General features: G+C 28.2%; 1 protein-coding gene across 1 annotated transcript; it reads right to left on the bottom strand.

The window, feature by feature from the left end:
* Positions 1–3156: 3156 nt before the first annotated feature.
* Positions 3157–11188, bottom strand: LOC149885672 (uncharacterized). The gene is made up of 6 exons (XM_090093387.1): positions 10792–11188; positions 10160–10271; positions 9429–9566; positions 8467–8715; positions 8011–8295; positions 3157–3471 (listed from the first exon to the last, which is right to left on the bottom strand). Exons 1-6 carry the CDS (start codon positions 11122–11124, stop codon positions 3284–3286), a joined length of 1305 nt encoding a protein of 434 aa, XP_089949513.1. The 5' UTR covers positions 11125–11188; the 3' UTR covers positions 3157–3283.
* Positions 11189–18664: the final 7476 nt, after the last annotated feature.

Below are 18664 nucleotides of genomic sequence, written 5' to 3'. Positions count from 1 at the left end.
TAAAGTTCATACTTTAGGCCAGTGATATCCAACGTATGGCGCGTGCCCCACCGGTGGAGAGTAGGAAATTTTCAGTGGGCAATTATGAAATTTATTTAGGTTCCAAAAAAAGGAGACAATTTAGATTCCAAATAAATTTTATTGCCTCCTTTTTTTGGAACCTAAATAAATTTTATAATGTGTATGTAGTTAAAAAACCAATTAGGGAATTTCAAAATATATGTATCTTCGTTATCATTAGGTTCAGTTAGAGCTTCAAATAAATACACATTTTTTTTTCAAAATCAATAGTTCAAAGTGATACACCGAAAATGTCTTCCAATGACCCCATCAAAAATTTTATTGCTGTATGTGTCTATTTTAAGTTAAATGAATATTAGGATACGCAAATGTGGGCTTTCCGCTGCAGAACAGTTTAAAGACAGACACTGGGCTATTATAAATATATGGGCTATTACATATTTATGGCATTTAATATTCGATATTCTTGAGTACCATATGAAATATCGAATGTTTTTAATACTTTAAGAAATCTTATTTTAAGAAAATTTTTTCAATTCAGGGATAAAAATTGAAAATTGAACATCTGCAATCGAGAATGGAACCGACAAAATTCATCTGTTGCAGTTATGGATTGCGAGTGGTAAAACATTTAAAGAGGTGAGATTAGTACTTCCTAAACTAAAAAAACCATCGATACTTCACAATCACCGGAAGTTGGTTTACGGAATGTCACCCTAACTCCACTATTTTTACTCTTATTTTTTTTTTACTCTTTATTTGCCCAAATCTCATTACTGTCAGTGAGGAATAGGTTTCATTAGGAGAGAATGGTGATGAAGAAGCGCTACCAAGGAAGGTAGGACAAAGCCGTGATAAATGACTTCATGTGAAGTTTGGTCTTTAGTTATCATTTGCTCACAAACTATAAAGCAATCAAAAGTACCTGTATGAATTTTGAAAGCAAATTGCACTTATAGTTAAATTTATACACAAACGAATGATTACTAATTAATAAGGCTATACTAAAATAGTTCAACTTCTAAGCCAATAAAGATATTACAATACTGTAAAAAGGTATCATAGACAGAATAACGAAGAGGCGAGACAGAATAATGAAGATGCGAGAAAGAATAACAAAGATACGAGAAATTCCGCGACCAGATATTACCCACCAAACAAAAATTTTTCTCTCAAGTTTCAATTTCTTTTTGCATTTGACATATTTGGAAAGTTTGGTAAGTAAGTTTCCAGACCAAAAAAACAGGGTTTAAAAAGGTACCAGATCGAAAGTTATTAACTGTCAAACTTAGACTCATTAATTAGAAATTACCCATAAGAATGTAAATTTAAATTCAAGCCTATGATAAATAAATATTAACTGAAGTATTTCAAGGTAAATATATGGTATTATCGTTTTTTGTTTTTTTTTTCTTGCAGGATCAGATGGAACGTCTACAACCCTTACAACTAGACAACAAAAACTGATATGATTTTCAAGTAAAGATAAAAATCAACCTAGATAAATCAAAACTTTAAATGGAACAGAAACTTTTGTAAAAATTGGTCATTGCAATTTGTTACGAGATTTCTACATTACGGTTGTAAGAACTTACTTAAAAAATTCTACATTACGGTTGTAAGAACTTTTGAAAAAAAACTTAAACTGCAAAACTTATCAACAAAAATTTATAATTTTTTTTGCTGATGATATATTTATAACAATAAATTTTTTAAATGCAACAATATTAAAATATCAACTTTCGTTTCTTAGAGAAAATGAAAGCTTAGTAAAGTAGATAAACGAAGCTTTCAAATAATTAGAATGTATATGTGTAAGTCCTATCATACATACCATTTAAAGTAATATACCTTGTGGAAACCAATTCTATTACATATTAAAGATTTTTATGGCACTATGAGCCATAAAATACCCATTAGATGCGTTAAACTTAACTTTTAGTTTTTTATATTTACTTTAGAATAAATTTATTTTTTAATGCAAAATATTAATTAGAAAAATATTTAGCGCATTCATGAGTTTTAGAGTGAAATGGAAGAAGTGGGCAGTTCTTACTTAAAGTTAGGGTTGCCCAAAGGTTTAAACATGGGATGACAAAATTTTTTTTGAAATGTATTTTAATCTTGTGTCTGATATTATAAAGAGAGCGTCCGGCTTAGTTTTGTTTGTACTCGCTCTTGCGATTACTGCGTCTACACGGTTAGCTGAGAAATCAAGAACTGCAATGAAAGCTTAAGAAAGCTTTGCATGAAATGTATTTGCTATGAAAGAAGAATAGTGAGGTAGTTGCAAATATATTTGGGACATCATTGATCTTCCTTCAGAAAGCAGGCCTATGTTTTTTGATACTTCCAATAAACAATTTTATCAAACCCCTAAAAATTATTTTTTAATAATTTTAAGCTTAAAAATTTTGATGCCCTAAAAATTTTGGAAAAAAAAAAAACTCTTTCGATAACTATTCTTTCTACTTTTAACGATGGAAGAATTGATTTTACTGTATTCTTCTGTTGATTGAAACAAAAGAAGGCGTAGTTTTAACGTGTTTAATGAAAACTTTTTTAATAGAAACCGCGAATGAAGTTTTTTAAGTTCACTATGCGCAGTTTCAAAAAAGATATTTCATCGATATAGAAGAGTAGATCAAACTTGTATCATATCCAAACATTTGAAAATTAGAGACTTGTCAAAGATCATTAGTCTAAGTAAAAAAAAAATGTTTAGAACACCTATTGTCACATGTTCAGTCAAGTGAATTTTTGTGTAGCTTGTGTGAATAATTTTGACGATGTTAAAGAAGCGAATAAAAAATGATAATCTCTCCCGAGTTTATCCGTAATCAGTTTTCACCTAAAAAAGAATGAAAATTCTTAAGTTTGTTAAACAACCTTGTAACTCTATCATGACCAAATTATTTCATTTCATTTATACTTTATATTTCATTTATACTTTTTATTGCTTTTTTCGATTTTATTAAAAAAACTTTTAGAAGGTTTACTTGGAACAAATTTTTCTCAAAAGAGAAGAATTTTTGAGCCGTTGTGTAAAAAAATATTTACAAAAAATGAATTTCATACTTGAAAAAGTTAAAATATCCATGCTAATCGCAAATAAATAGGAATCCAAAAACTGTTTTTTTTTTTTTTTACAACTTAAATGTAACTATATCGTGTTTATTTCGCACAACAAAAAGCCAAACATTAACAATCACGCTAGGTAAACGAATAATGGAATAGCTTCTAAAAATCGCAAACAAAGTTTCTATTTTAACAGTATTAAAAAAGTTAAAGTGTGAATATCTTTTATTAGTCCAAATCCAAAATTATTATTGAAGGCTGTCGGTATATGCAAAGGGGAAGAACACGACATCCACCATGCACCGATTGAATCGCAGCTTTTGAATGGTGTGTTAACGAGAAACTGATTCGAATCGTAAAAACCTTCCACTCCTTTACAAAATGAAAGCGAATAAGGGTTATATATATATATATATATATATATATATATATATATATATATATATATATATATATATATATATATATATATATATATATATATATATATATATATTTATATATATATATATATATATATATATATATATATATATATATATATATATATATATATATATATATATATATATATATATATATATATATATATATATATATATATATATAGGGGAGATGGGGGCGCATTGATCGCCGGGGCAGTATGATCTTTTGGCTTTTACTCGTTCATTTTTGCCTTACTAGAAGTGAGGTTGCAATTTAATTAACCATTATGCTTCCCTAATTGATTATTCGTAATATTTTTTCATAAGGTTATCAGCGTCAAAAAAAATAAAGAAAATATTGTTTTTCGTCATAAAAAGTGATTTTTTTAAATCGTACTATAATTCAAATATATTTTTATTTAGATGTCTGTATGGGTTAACAACAATTTTATTTTAAATTTGTAAGTGTTAGGTGTATAATATAATATATAATTTTTATTTGGCTGCAATTTATACAGTAGATATTGCTATCAATATGTTACCTATACCTATTGGGGTACATTGATCTTTGACTATGCGGGGCCCATTGATCGGAGGATCAAAGTGCCCCATAGAAGACGAAGTGCCCCATGTTTTTGTTTATAAGCAATACAGTTAAACGAATGGAATTGTATTTATAATTTAAAAAAAAACTATATATAAACAAACAATAGCTTTTAGCATTTCATTTTTTAAATCTACTTATGTTATAAGCTAGTAATAATAATACTATTATTTTATAATATCAAAAGAATAATATTTAACATAATAATTAAAAAATATTTAACATAATATTATTATGTTAAATATTAGCATTTATTAAAAACATATGTTTTTATTGATATATTTTTTTACAGATCTTAAAATGGTTAGAAATAGAATTAAAAAAACAAATAAAGTTGCTATACCAAGTGAAACAATGAAAGTAGCTGTTAATAAAGTTTTAGAAGGAACACAACTGAATGTTGTAGCACGTCAGTTTAACATAGATAGAATGACTTTAAAAAGATATTGTCATAAAAAGAGGCTTAATCCAAATGAAGCTTTCAAGCCTAACTACAACAATAGACAAGTTTTTACAGCAGAAGATGAAAAAAGTTTATCAAGCTATTTACTAATTGCATCAAAAATGAACTATGGCCTTTCAACTAGGTCAACGCGATTATTGGCATATGAATTTGCTTTAAAAAACAATAAGATATGCCCATCATCATGGATCAAAAAAAAAATTGCAGGCATTGATTGGTTGCAAGGTTTTATGAAAAGACAACCAGAGTTGTCTCTACGAACACCTGAAGCAACGAGCTTCGCTCGATCAACAGCTTTTAACAAACACACTGTAAGAGAGTTTTTTCAAAATCTTAAAACGGTAAGAAATCGATATGAATATAATCCTAACTGTATATATAATGTTGATGAAACTGGTTTAACAACCGTTCAAAAGCCGGTAAAGGTTTTAGCTGGTAGAGGAAGCAAACAAGTTGGAAGAATCACATCTGCAGAACGAGGAACATTGGTAACTGCATGTTGTGCCTCTAATGCTATTGGAAATTCCATTCCTCCATTATTTATTTTTCCTAGGGTAAAGTTTCATGATTACATGATTAAGGAAGGACCTCCTGGATGTGTGGGATTTGCAAATCCTTCTGGTTGGATGAACTCAGAAATTTTCATAGAATGGATTAAACATTTTGTTAAATATTCAAACTGTTCTCAGGAATCTCCAGTTTTGTTACTTCTCGACAGTCATGAAAGTCATATTTCTGTTAAAGGCTTGGAGCTTGCAATTCAACACGGAATTACAATGATAAGTTTTCCTCCCCATTGCAGCCATAAATTGCAGCCATTAGATAGAACTGTTTTTGACCATTGAAAAGGTTTTACAATTCTGCATGTGATAATTGGATGGTTTCAAACCCAAGACCAATGACCATTTATGATATTGTTTCAATAGTTCGAGAACCGTATACAAAAGCTTTCTCACCATCTAATATACAGACAGGATTTAGAGTAGCTGGCATTGAGCCATTCATTTCTGAAATTTTCAAAGATGACGAATATTTACCATCATCAGTTACAGATAGAGCTGCTCCAGATACAGTTACTATCACTCCTGTCAACAACATGGAATCTGAAATGATACCAGCACATGTTAATCACATAGAGTCTGAAATAACTATAGTAAATATTGAAACAAGTATTTTAAACAAAGTGTCAACAAGTGTTACTTTTATAATCTCACCTGAGGTTTTAAAACCTTACCCAAAAGCATCTGCCAGAAAAAAAAAAGTTAAAAGTAGGCAGTTAAAAACAAGGATCTTGACTGATACTCCTGTCAGAAATGAAATTCGTTTGTCAAAAGAAAAGAAAATTTTGAAGCAAACCAAAAATCAACAAAAAGTCTCCACAAAAGATAAGAAAGAAACTAAGAATTACTTGCTTAGGAATAAAAAACAATGTAAACCAAAAGCTGCTTCACAACTTGACTTTCACAAATGATGAAATATTCTTAATCAAAATATTGTACTTTTAACAAGTTTTGTAAACTTAAAAGTTGTATTCTTATTTCAGTCTTTATATTTCAGTTCTTATAAATTTCAAGTTGTTGTAAAGTTTTAAACGTATATAAAGCGGGTAGCTTATAGCTGCTGTGATTTATACATTTTTAAATTAAAAATTAGACTAGTGGGTTTAACTGCTATATTTAAAAAATAATTAAAAAATTTAGATGTATTATATGTTATACAATATTACCCTTTGACTAAATTATTTACAAGATTTAGTTATAGAAGTGTTAAACGTTTAGATAATATTACGCATATAAGATCAATGTGCCCCAAGTCGGAGATCATAGTACCCCATAGTTTGGGGTACATTGATCTTTTGAGAGGGTTGTTTAAAAGTTAAAATTATTCATGTTTATCATTTTTTTAAATCAAAATATTTATATATTCCAAAAGCCAGATAGTTCTACATGTGTTTCGTAGTTAATAAGTTTTTACATCTCTTTCAGGTTCTGCGCAATTTTCAAAACACTGCTACGGCGATCAATGCGCCCCCATCTCCCCATATATATATATATATATATATATATATATATATATATATATATATATATATATATATATATATATATATATATATACACACACATATATATATACATATATATAGGCTATACGTCATAAATTGTAGATTATTGATTATAGGTCATATAATTATAAAATTCTGAACATATAAAAAAATAAATTTATAATTATGAAGTTCTGAAAACCTGGAGTGAGTTTGAAACACAATAAATTGAAGTGACATTAATCGTTGTACATTCTAAATTATAATTCACAGTATTTGTGCTTGTTATGTTGGTCTAAAATGTTCAATCCATTTATTGAACACATGACTGGCTGGTAAAGCATTAAAGCCAACAATTCCTCAATGAAATTGCATAACAATATATATAGGTCGCAGGTTACAAAATGAAAGCAAGTAAAAACCTTCCACTCTTATACAAAATAAAAACAGGTCCAGTCAAAATTATTTTTTTGAAATCCTTTCGCAATTTTCCACATTTCTTTTATATTGCAACACAAGCTTGGGTTGCAGTTTCATGCTCACAATCCCGAGCAATTTTTTTTTGCAGTTTTAACGAATTGTTCGATGGATGAATAGTGAACGAAAGTTTGTTAAATATTCTCAAATTTGTATTATTTAACACGCTCGTTTAACTATCGATAAAATGTGTTTCATTTTGTTTAGCTCTTCGTTTTAGCTTTCGTGAAGTCAAATTAATTGCGACATAAACTTGTATCCAAAAAATTGTGGCAATGTTCAAAGGATAGTGGTTTGAGTTGTCTCAAGTCTTACCTTTATTGTAAAAAGCATGGGTACAACTTCGTGGATGGTCACTGTCTTGTATAATAAAAATATCCATAAAATATAAATATAATAACAAATAAAAATCGTCGTTTGATTTTTTTTACAATTTAGATTTAAATTACTAAAGTCAAAAAGAATTTACAGTGTTCGACTTTGTATAATTTCATACATCTTTAGACTTGCCTATTTTCCAATAAGTACTGACTGCTATGACAATTCGAGAGCATATCTTACTCAATCAAGTTTAAACATAATGTAGATTTACCCTGAGAGTCAATGCGAAATGTTTTTTAACAAAGTCTTATTAATAATGCTAGCTGACGTTTCGTTTTTAAAATTATTTAAGTAATCCACTGCTGTTTTGTAGCATTGAAGTCTTTCAAGTTACATAGAAACTACGGAACATAGTTTTAATCTTACGAAATGTAAGTTACAATAAACACATGAAAATATTCTTTATACATTTTATATAACGTAATAAAGCAATCAAGTAGAAAATTACATTTAAAAAACTGTATTTTTAAGTGTAGTTTAAACTTACTAACGATAACATAACTTGTTAACGACTTACTTGCTCCGTTGGAATCAAAGCTCTCAGTAGTGATCACAAAATCGCCATCATCTGTAGTTCTTTTTACTTTGACATTTCTATAATAAGTAATGATTGTGTCTTTAAACGAACCATCTACCAGGAGTACTTTTATATCAACCTTAAATGCCGACGTAATGCGCTCAAGTTGGTATAAACCAATCCAAACATTGTCTCCTGAAATGAACCCTTCGTTGTAGCTACTCAATGGTTTGTTCCAATAAGACGGGTCACAGTCTGAATGTCGACGGAGCATTACGGTGGTAGCTTAAATTAATAAAGAACGCTTTATTTAAATTTGTTAATGGACTCACCAATCATTTTTAAAAAAAAACTCAGGCTTGCAAATACAACGCGAAAATAAAGTTTCAAAACAATAAATTATGTTAACTGAATTTAAAAGTTATAAGATAAATTTATTATTCTCGTTCAACTTACGCATGTTGATAATATTGAAAGATAACGGCGAAAGCTCGATTATGCAGGATGAGTATGCAGAGTTATAAGTTTGTAGAGCCTTGCTGCTTATAGTGCAGTAACAATAATTAAGGAAATAGTTCCAACCGTTATAATTATTTTGCTTCCAGAAACTAAAGCAGTATTGTCTGCATGTCTTCTCGTCTGTATAAATCTCTTGATAAAGATAGGTGGAATAGGCAAAAGTGTTGGCCTTCATTTTACAAATATCTAAAATATATTTCAGAAGTGAAATCTTTTTATACAGTTGTGTTTTACATCTCTTATTTTATATATTATATGTTATCAGATATAACACATCTCAATAAAGAAATATTCGAAAGAGTGGGAAAAAGTGAATGATTGAAAATATATCAATTCTTGGGAGAAAAAATATGTTTTCAAAAATCTTCAACCCGAAATTCCACAAACATATTCTCAAAAAAGAAATTTGTTGAAAAGTGAAAAATTTCAAAGTGATGACAAAAGTCCAAGAAAAGTGGAGCAAGGAGGAAGGACTAAACCAGAGAAGATTAGGCACACAACATGTTGGTATCAGCTAAAAACAACGGGTAGATAATAAAAATGGTCATATGAGACTTGATCGTCCTCAAAGAAAAAAGTAAAACTGCATTATAATTGAAAACTATAGGCCACCACAAGTAAACTCGCAGCTGCCTTTTTTTGAGGATTTTGCAATGTTCCTTAGACGTGACGATAAAATGAGGGGAAGCTCAGTTACTGATCTAAACTGGAAAACAGAAAAAAAGTTCAAACTTATCGAGATTTTTGTGACGTGTAATGATGTTTAAGAGCAATATCCTAGGCAATGACATTTAGTAAGAGGCGTAAGATTTGGTAAGAATTTAGTCACACAATTTGAAAATTGGAGTTGATCAATGAAAAAAATTGTGAAACTTTCAAGTACTCTTAAGTAAACATACTTCTATTTTGGAAATCCTTTCGCTGAATGTGACATATTACTTCAAAGCTCCCGTTTCCATCAGGATCAATTAAATATCGGCCATTTATTTGTCCCCCAGAAGCATAGATCTCTTTGCAGCTCTTTTTGATGTCAAAGTCTATCGTAATAATAATAATAATAATAATAATAATAATAATAATAATAATAATAATAATAATAATAATAATAATAATAATAATAATAATAATAATAATAATAATAATAATAATAATAATAATAATAATAATAATAATAATAATAATAATAATAATAATAATAATAATAATAATAATAATAATAATAATAATAATAATAATAATAATAATAATAATAATGATAATAATAATAATAATAATAATAATAAAAATAATAATAATAATAAAAATAATAATAATAATAATAATAATAATAAAAATAATAATAATAATAATAATAATAATAATAATAATAATAATAAAAATAATAATAATAATAATAATAATAATAATAATAATAATAATAATAATAATAATATATATATGTATATATATATATAAAAGAAGATATTGCTGTACTCTAAATAACAATGTGATACGTGGCCTCTTTTTGAAAGACAAGGTTGGTTTCGTTTCTTTCTCTCTACCATTTATAAGCATATTAAAGCCTTGTGGTTTTCTAGGTTGATCTATAAAAAGTTTGTATTTAAAGTTAATAAAAAAGCAATGCAAATACCTTCGGTGCAGTCACAATGATATAGCTTTGATGGGCCACAACTATCTCTACATTTGCAATTACCACATGGTTTTGAGGATTTGAGTTTGTCACAGTGTTTACCACAATACCCCTGGAAATAGACAAGAAAAAAGCGTACAAACTTAAAAGCTTTTACGATTGAGCTTTTAAGACGTTGGTGTATGAATTTAGTGTTAGTGATAGTAAGGGCGAGTCCAAGGGAAGCGTGGGGGTCCAGGCTATACGTTCCACTCTCTGACTTTTTTCTATTCTATTTAATATTGTTACTTTCTCTAGCTGATATTGCGATATCTCTCGTGCTTCCCTCACCAAAAAATATTTGTATAAAACTTTTTTAAAGAATTATCTCTCATAGTCACAAACTATCCCATTGGTAAAGAACATTTTTATCCCTTTTGTTTCCAATCATCAGCAGAGAAGATTTTTTTTGAGGGACTGCAATGCCGTTAAATCTAATAAAAGTCCCCCCTTCCTCCCTTTCAAGATAAAATTCTGGATTCCTCTCAAAGTAATAATAACGATGCCAGGATTTTACATAGGATTTCTATCATAGTAATGATGAATACCATAATGAATCTCAATAATAAATACATAAAGTTAAAAACTCTGACCTGCCCTTTTCTGATAACAAAAGTCGTTAAGTTATTCGGAGCAATTTGAAAACTTAAAGTATCATTATCATAGAACATACAGCGAAAGTTTTCGGTGTTGTTTTTGAGAACTGTTACTGTCAAACAGTTTTTTCCCATGAAACTACAAGTATCAATGCACGAAGTGTAACTCATTTGATCTTCTTGCATTACTGGTTGCGAAGTCAATGACGCCATTCTGTTTTTATAAATGTAAAACTTGTCTTTGCCTCCTAATGTTATTTGGTATCTGTCTGTGTACACGCGTTGAACAATATACATAAGAATTATCGCTCTGCAAATCGAAGCAAACATTTTTTTGTTCAAAAGTTTAAAAAAAAAAGTTTAATGGCTCACACTTTTAATGGTTTTATGGTTAGCAGCTAATTTATTTATGAAAGCTGCAATATAACTGAGTTTGATCTGAATATCATTCATAATTAACGTGAATTCTTTCACATGCTGTTTAACTCACAGCAATTTTCTCAACACAAAAAATTTTAAATATTTTTAATGTCGCAATATTAAAAAAATCTTAATCTTAGTAATGGAGTAAATTGGAATATATAGCATGTTAAAATTTTATATGTTAAAACCCGACCCAAATACCCGAGGGTACCCGTAGACGAACAATTTAATAAGTTTAGTTACCCGATACCCTAGACTTCGAGTCGAGTATTACCAGATATAAAGTACCCGAAGAATTGCCCGTAGAAGAACCCGAGAATCGCATAATAAAATACCCGGTTTATTTACCCGACAAATCGGACCAAAGTTTCGCGCGAGGGTATTTTCGCTCTTTTTTTTTTTTAATGCATTTTTTTAAATTTAATTTTATTTCAAGTCTTTTATTATCACTTTTATTTCTATTTGTAGTTCCACCTACTCCATATAAGTATTAATTTTTAATTAATTAAAAATTAATACTTACGTGGAGTAGGTGGAACTTATACTCCATGTTAGTTATAATTCCATCTTCTCCATGTAACTATTAATTATTAATTAATTAAAAGTTAATATTTACGTGGGGTGAAATTAACACTCAATTCTTAACATTTTTTTTTTAAACTTTGTGCTATCACCTCTTAATATAAAAGTAAGTAAAAAAATATATTTATAAAATTTATTTACTTTTTTATTTAATTCGCTACCCGCTTTTATAACACGATCATCAGTACATACATACATACATACATACATACATACATACATACATACATACATACATACATACATACATACATACATACATACATACATACATACATACATACATACATACATACATACATACATACATACATACATACATACATACATACATACATACATACATACATACATATATATATATATATATATATATATATATATACAGTATTGGACAAAACATTTGCAACCAACATCGAACAATGCTAAAAAGTGTTCCTAATTTAACATGTCTTAAAAACGAAACGAACTATACTACCACAGCAAACAGTTCAGGAGTCTGGAGTCATAGCATGCTATGACATGAGCAATCAGCTGACAGGTGATTGCTCATGTCTGACAGGTGATTGCTCATTTCACTATATAAGAGACATGTAAATCGACATGTAATTTAGTCAGTATATGGAAGTCAATCAGTCATGTATATATATATATATATATATATATATATATATATTAGGGTGTGACAGTTGCCCCTAAAATATTACATTTTTATCGTAGAGGGCTGTTCATAATTTTAGTATTGCATATTGGTCTAAATTTAGTATTGCATATTGGTCTTTTTGCTACAATAAGGCCCTTATTGTAGCAAAAAATTAAGCACAAAATAAAATAAACCCTTAACCACTTAAGGGTTTAATTTTGGTTTTTTTAGAGATAAGGGTAGAGGATATTTCTAATAATATTATTCAGTAAAATGTGACAAATAATTTAATTCTAGAAATAACTACAATATTTATTGCATTGTTTTTACAAAATTGAAGCATATAAACATTATTTATTATTATTATTTATGTCTTTTTGTGTGTTTTACTTGTTCATTTTTTTATAGTTAAGCCCAGGACCTTCGTATCTGGCAGGGGCCAGGGGGAATATACCCCAGACCCTCAACCCCTGGACCCTAGCTTGACCCTGATGTTTATTACTATTTGTTAATGAATTTGAACTGTAGCTTGAACACCTTTCAGAAAAATATATATATTGATGTTTTTTTAGATAAATATTATTATATGTTATTACATATTACTGTTATTGTAATTTGTAGTATATAATCATGGATAAAAAAGTACACAAAAAATATATGAAATTGTTACTTGGCACCATTCCTGGAGATGATGACAAGAAAATTAAAGGTTCTAAATTGCCAACACAAGTATTGTTATGCCTTTTATCAAACCTGAAGGATTTGCACTGGGATTGCTTTATCTGCAACTATAGAAAATGTACTCTTACACTATCAGAAAGCCAATATCCCAACTCTAGAAGACAGAAACAATATTGGTAGAGTAATCAAAGATTGCTATGAAAAGGAATTCATTAGTTTGATGAAATTGAAATATTATAGAAGACGAGAGGATGAACCTAGAATAATAAAATTTAAATCAGAATTGAATTTGACAATGAAATTTTATAAGAACACAGTTCTAAAGGACATGGCTTCCAAAATCAACTAAAGAAACTGGTAAAGTTCTTGGAGACATCATATCAAAAGCAACTAAAAAACTTCTTAGAGAATGGAATTGTGAAGAAAATGTTATTGGTATGGTTTTTGATACAACTTCATCAAATACAGGTAAACTTAATTAACTAAATTTAGAATATATGAATAAAGATCTTACATCTACACTGTAGACGTATACATTTTCGGGAAAGAGAACTGCTGCATGTGTGTCTTTACAAAAGGAATTAGATCGTGCCCTATTTTGGTTTCCTTGTCGAAGGCGTGTTGGTGAATTACTTTTGAGTCATTGCTGGGAAGGTTTGAAAGTTTAGACATCAGCTAGTCCAAATATTTTGATCTTTCAAAGGTGAGTCTAATTGAATATACAATTGGTGTTACCTTCAATCAATGAAGAGACACATATAATAGTAAAAAGCTACTATTAAAAATTGGGATGAGTAAACTTACTCTTTATAATTTTAACTTACAAGCTAACATTTATTTACTATCTTTTTCACTTTTCTAGGTTCAAAAAACATTTCCCTCAACTATCATCAAATGAACAAGCGAAGTATCATTACCTTAATATGATGTTTATAAAAGAAGAACGCCAGCAAGAGATGGCTAATTTTTTTCGTGAATCTTTAATACAATCTTTCACACGAGGTGACTACAAAGAGCTGGTTCAGCTTTGTTTGCTTATAATAACTAAGGGATCTGAACCAAAGAACTTGATGATGCGTTATCCTGGTGCCCTTCACAAAGCAAGGTGGATGAGTAAACTACTTTATACTCTAAAGATTGTGCTTCTATCTGGACAGATCAAAAAACATTTTCAAAAAGCTGAAGTTGTTACTAGCAACTAAATAAGAAAATTGGAACGATTTGTTGTGTTCACAGTTACAGTATATGTGCAGTGGTGACTTATTTTGTCCTGTACCAGCTAGTGCACCAGTTAATGACTTGATTTGTGGAAAAACTGAATTAACTTGCTGAGCATGACTCAACTCTAGTAGAAAATCCTTGTATGGCATTCAGTCAGCATACTTGGTACTTAGCTGAGGAGTTGATTCCATTGGCTCTGTTCTCATCTATGGTAGCAGTAGAAATTAAAGAGGAAATGAGAAAATCCATTCTTTTCTTTGAAAAGACTTCTGTCACAAAGATAATTGGACTTAACTTTGGGGGATATGGCATGCCCTATCTTCCTCCTACGATAGAATATGGTACTTCTTTAGTTGATCTAATTGGGCCGGATTCATTCAGATTTTTTAGCATTTTTGGTATGCCCTGTAAATTCCTCTATGCTCCAGCACATGATTGGATTAATAGGGAAGACTATCAAAACATGAAGCTGATTGTCGACAAACTTCAGGTGGTAAATGAGGCAGCAGAGCGTGGTGTAAAGATGTGCCGTGACTTTCTAGGTGTAACTAGGGGTGAGAAGTACTTTAAAGATGTTCTCCAAGTAGTAGAATCTGATAGACAAAGGATTCCTAATCAGCGAAAGCGATTTCGTGCACAAAAAGAAAAATCATGGTTTCTAGTCCAGGAAAACAAGTAATTTCATTTAGACAATTATACCTTATCATACCATGTAAAAATGACTTTTTCATATCATCTTGTACTTTGCATAGCTGTATTTAATATAAGAAAACCGTTTTTATTTTCTAAGCTCCACCATGGTATTAGAGTGTAGGAAAAATAGTGATTTTTAGGCTAAATTCTGTATTTTAAATTTGATGGTGCTCATTCAATTGTGGATTAATCTTAAAAAAAACATTATAAATCTTATTTTTATGACTAAATACAACACCAAAATTATGAACAGCCTCATACGACAAAGTTGGGGCAACTGTCACACCCTAATATATATACACACAGTACTGTGAATAAGTTTTAGCCCACCATAAGTTTATAATTATTTTTGATTTTATCATAAAAATATAAAAGACTTATAAAGTAAAAAAAATCAGGTTTATAGACACATATATTATAAACCAAAAATATCTAGAAATAGTTTGATAAAATATGATACAAAAAGAAAGAACAATTAATACTTCGTATGTCCACCTTTCGCGTTGATCACAGAAGCGAATCTCCTGGGAATCGATTCATATAAATTTGTAATGAAATTTTGTGGAATATTGTCCCGCTCTCTTTTTAATATTCAAAAACATTCTTCGACATTCTTGGGGTTGCATTCAGCCTTTTTTTTATCCAAATAATCTCAAGCATTGTCAATAATGTTCAAATCTGGACTTTGAGGAGGCCAGTTCATTACTTCGAGAACTCCGTCCTCACACATGTCCTGTAAATTCTTTTAGGCCACTCGGGAACAATTTTTAGGATCATTGTCTTGCTGTAGAATGAAATTATTACCAATTAGTCTCATTCCAGATGGTATTGCATGATGTCTTAAAATTTCTTTATACTGTTCTCCTGTCAGTTTGCCATTAATTCTGATTAAATCACCTACTCCAGATGATGAAATACAACCCCAAACTAAAGCAGAACCTCCCCCATGTTTGATTGTTGGATGTAGACAATCAGGGCGATAAACCTCTCCTACCCTACTTCTTACATAATGTCGTCTTCTGCTACCGAATAATTCAAATTTTGATTCATCTGTGTATAGTACACGGTTTAATATTCCTTGCGTCCAATTATTATGCTATTTTGCATATTTAAGACATTTTTCTTTATTGCCACGACGTAGTAAAGGCTTTTGAACAGCAACACACCCTCTTAATCCAGCTTTTAGCAAATATCATCGAATGCAAGATGAGGAAACATTTGTCCCAGTCGCAGCCTGAATGTCTTGGGCTACTTCACTGGAGGTTTTTTTCCGATTTCGCAGAGACACATTTTTTAAATACTTTATGTCATATTTTTTAAGCTTTGGAGGTTTTCCACTTCGAATTTTATCCTCAAGAGATCCCGTTTTATTTTAAATTTTTTTATAATTTCTCTAATGGCTGTCCTTGAATATTTTGTTTTTTAGACAATTTGTCATTGAGAATAACCTTCTTCATGAAGCACGATAATTTTTTTACGTTCCAGTAATGGAAATTTACCCATTTTATTACTTAAATAACAATAAAAATAGTAATACAAAAGAAAAAAACAAAAAAAAAACAACGTAAGTTAGAAGTTTCGCTCTTAGATAAACAAAAAATAATATCAAACACACATTATCTATGAAATATCTTTGTAAACTGTACTATCATCTAATATGAAGCCTTCACAGCAAAAATAAGCAAAAATGCAAGAGCAAGCTAAAAACAAACGAGCTGATACGAATTGGGTTTAGATCAGCATACAATAAAAATAAACACGTAGATATCTAAATACAAAAATCTATGTAAAGTTTTGATAAATATTGCTTTTGTTTGTTAAAATAGTGTTTAGTATTGTTTGAAGTTAGACATTATTTTATATAAAAAAATTAATCGGAAGCTATTATTCAAAATCTGTTAAAAAAAACACGAGTTTTAATAAGTGGGCTAAAACTTATTCACATTACTGTATACATATATATATATATATATATATTGAAATACCAATACCACAGAAAGTTGTTGAAATTAGAAAATAGACGAAGCGAGTAGGCATTCTTTTAATTTCTGAATGCCACATAGAGTTAAGAAAATTCAAAGAACAGGAAAAAAAAAATGCCTAGGAAGAGAAAATAAAAATTAAAAAAGAAAAATTAATGGAAAATAAAAAGAATAAGATTGAGAAGATTAAAGTAGCTAGAAAGCGAAAGTTTGTTCAAACGATTTCAGAAAGCAGTGAGGGCCATGATAATAATAATAGTAATAGTAATAATAGTAATAATATAAATAATAATAACAGTAGTAATAATAATAATAATAACAATAATAATATTAATAATAATAGTAGTAATAGTAATAATAGTAATAATAATAATAATAATAGCAGTAATAATAATAATAACAATAATAATATTAATAATAATGATAATAATAATAATGATAATAACAACAATAATAATAATAACAATAATGATAATAATAACAATAATATTAATAAAAACAATAATGTTAATAATAATAATAATAATAATAATAATAATAATAATAATAATAATACTAATAATAATAATAATAATAATAATAATAATAATAATAATAATAATAATAATAATAATAATAATAATAATAATAATAATAATAATAATAATAATAATAATAATAATAATAATAATAATAATAATAATAATAATAATAATAATAATAATAATAATAATAATAATAATAATAATAATAATAATAATAATAATAATAATAATAATAATAATAATAATAATAATAATAATAATAATAATAATAATAATAATAATAATAATAATAATAATAATAATAATAATAATAATAATAATAATAATAATAATAATAATAATAATAATAATAATAATAATAATAATAACAATAATAATATTAATAATAATAACAATAATAATAATAATAATAATAATAACAATAATAATAATAATAATAATAATAATAATAATAATAATAACAATAATAATAATAATAATAATAATAATAATAACAATAATAATAATAATAATAATAATAATAATAATAATAATAATAATAACAATAATAATAACAAAAATAATAATAATAATAATAACAACAACAATAATAATAAAAGTAATAATAATTTATAATAATAATAATTTGTAATAATAATTTATGATAAGAAAAAAATCGTTTCACAAATTGATTGCTGAGAGTAGACGTCAGAATCCGTGTAATGAAATGTGATCAGAAATAACTAATATAAAATACCCATTAAATGGATTAAATTTAACTTTTAGTTTTGATTTACTTTCGAATAAGTTTATTTTTTAACGCAAAAGGGGAGTAGTGCCTGTGTGTAACTAGACTTAAAGAAGATATTATGGTAAGTGTTAATTAGAAAAATTTTTAGCGCATTCATGAGTTTTAGAGTGGATTGCAAGAAGTGGCCAGCCTTTACCTGAAGTAAGGGTGGCCCGAAGCATTTATTGGAGATTGATAAATTTACTTTTCAAATGCAGCAATCTTGTGTTTGATGTTGTTAAAGATCGTCCAACTTTGTATTCGCCCTTGTGATTACCGTATCTGCAATATTTACTGATGAAAGCTTAAAGATATTTTATATGAATTTTGTAATATTTGCAATTAAAAAAGA

This window comes from Hydra viridissima, unplaced genomic scaffold, assembly GCF_058129835.1.
Source record: "Hydra viridissima isolate aposymbiotic clone 2 unplaced genomic scaffold, HvirCarnegie_v1 scaffold_7, whole genome shotgun sequence".
Taxonomy (NCBI): domain Eukaryota; kingdom Metazoa; phylum Cnidaria; class Hydrozoa; order Anthoathecata; family Hydridae; genus Hydra; species Hydra viridissima.
Note: the sequence above shows the minus strand (reverse complement) of the source record. Positions and strands in the feature narration are given on the sequence as shown.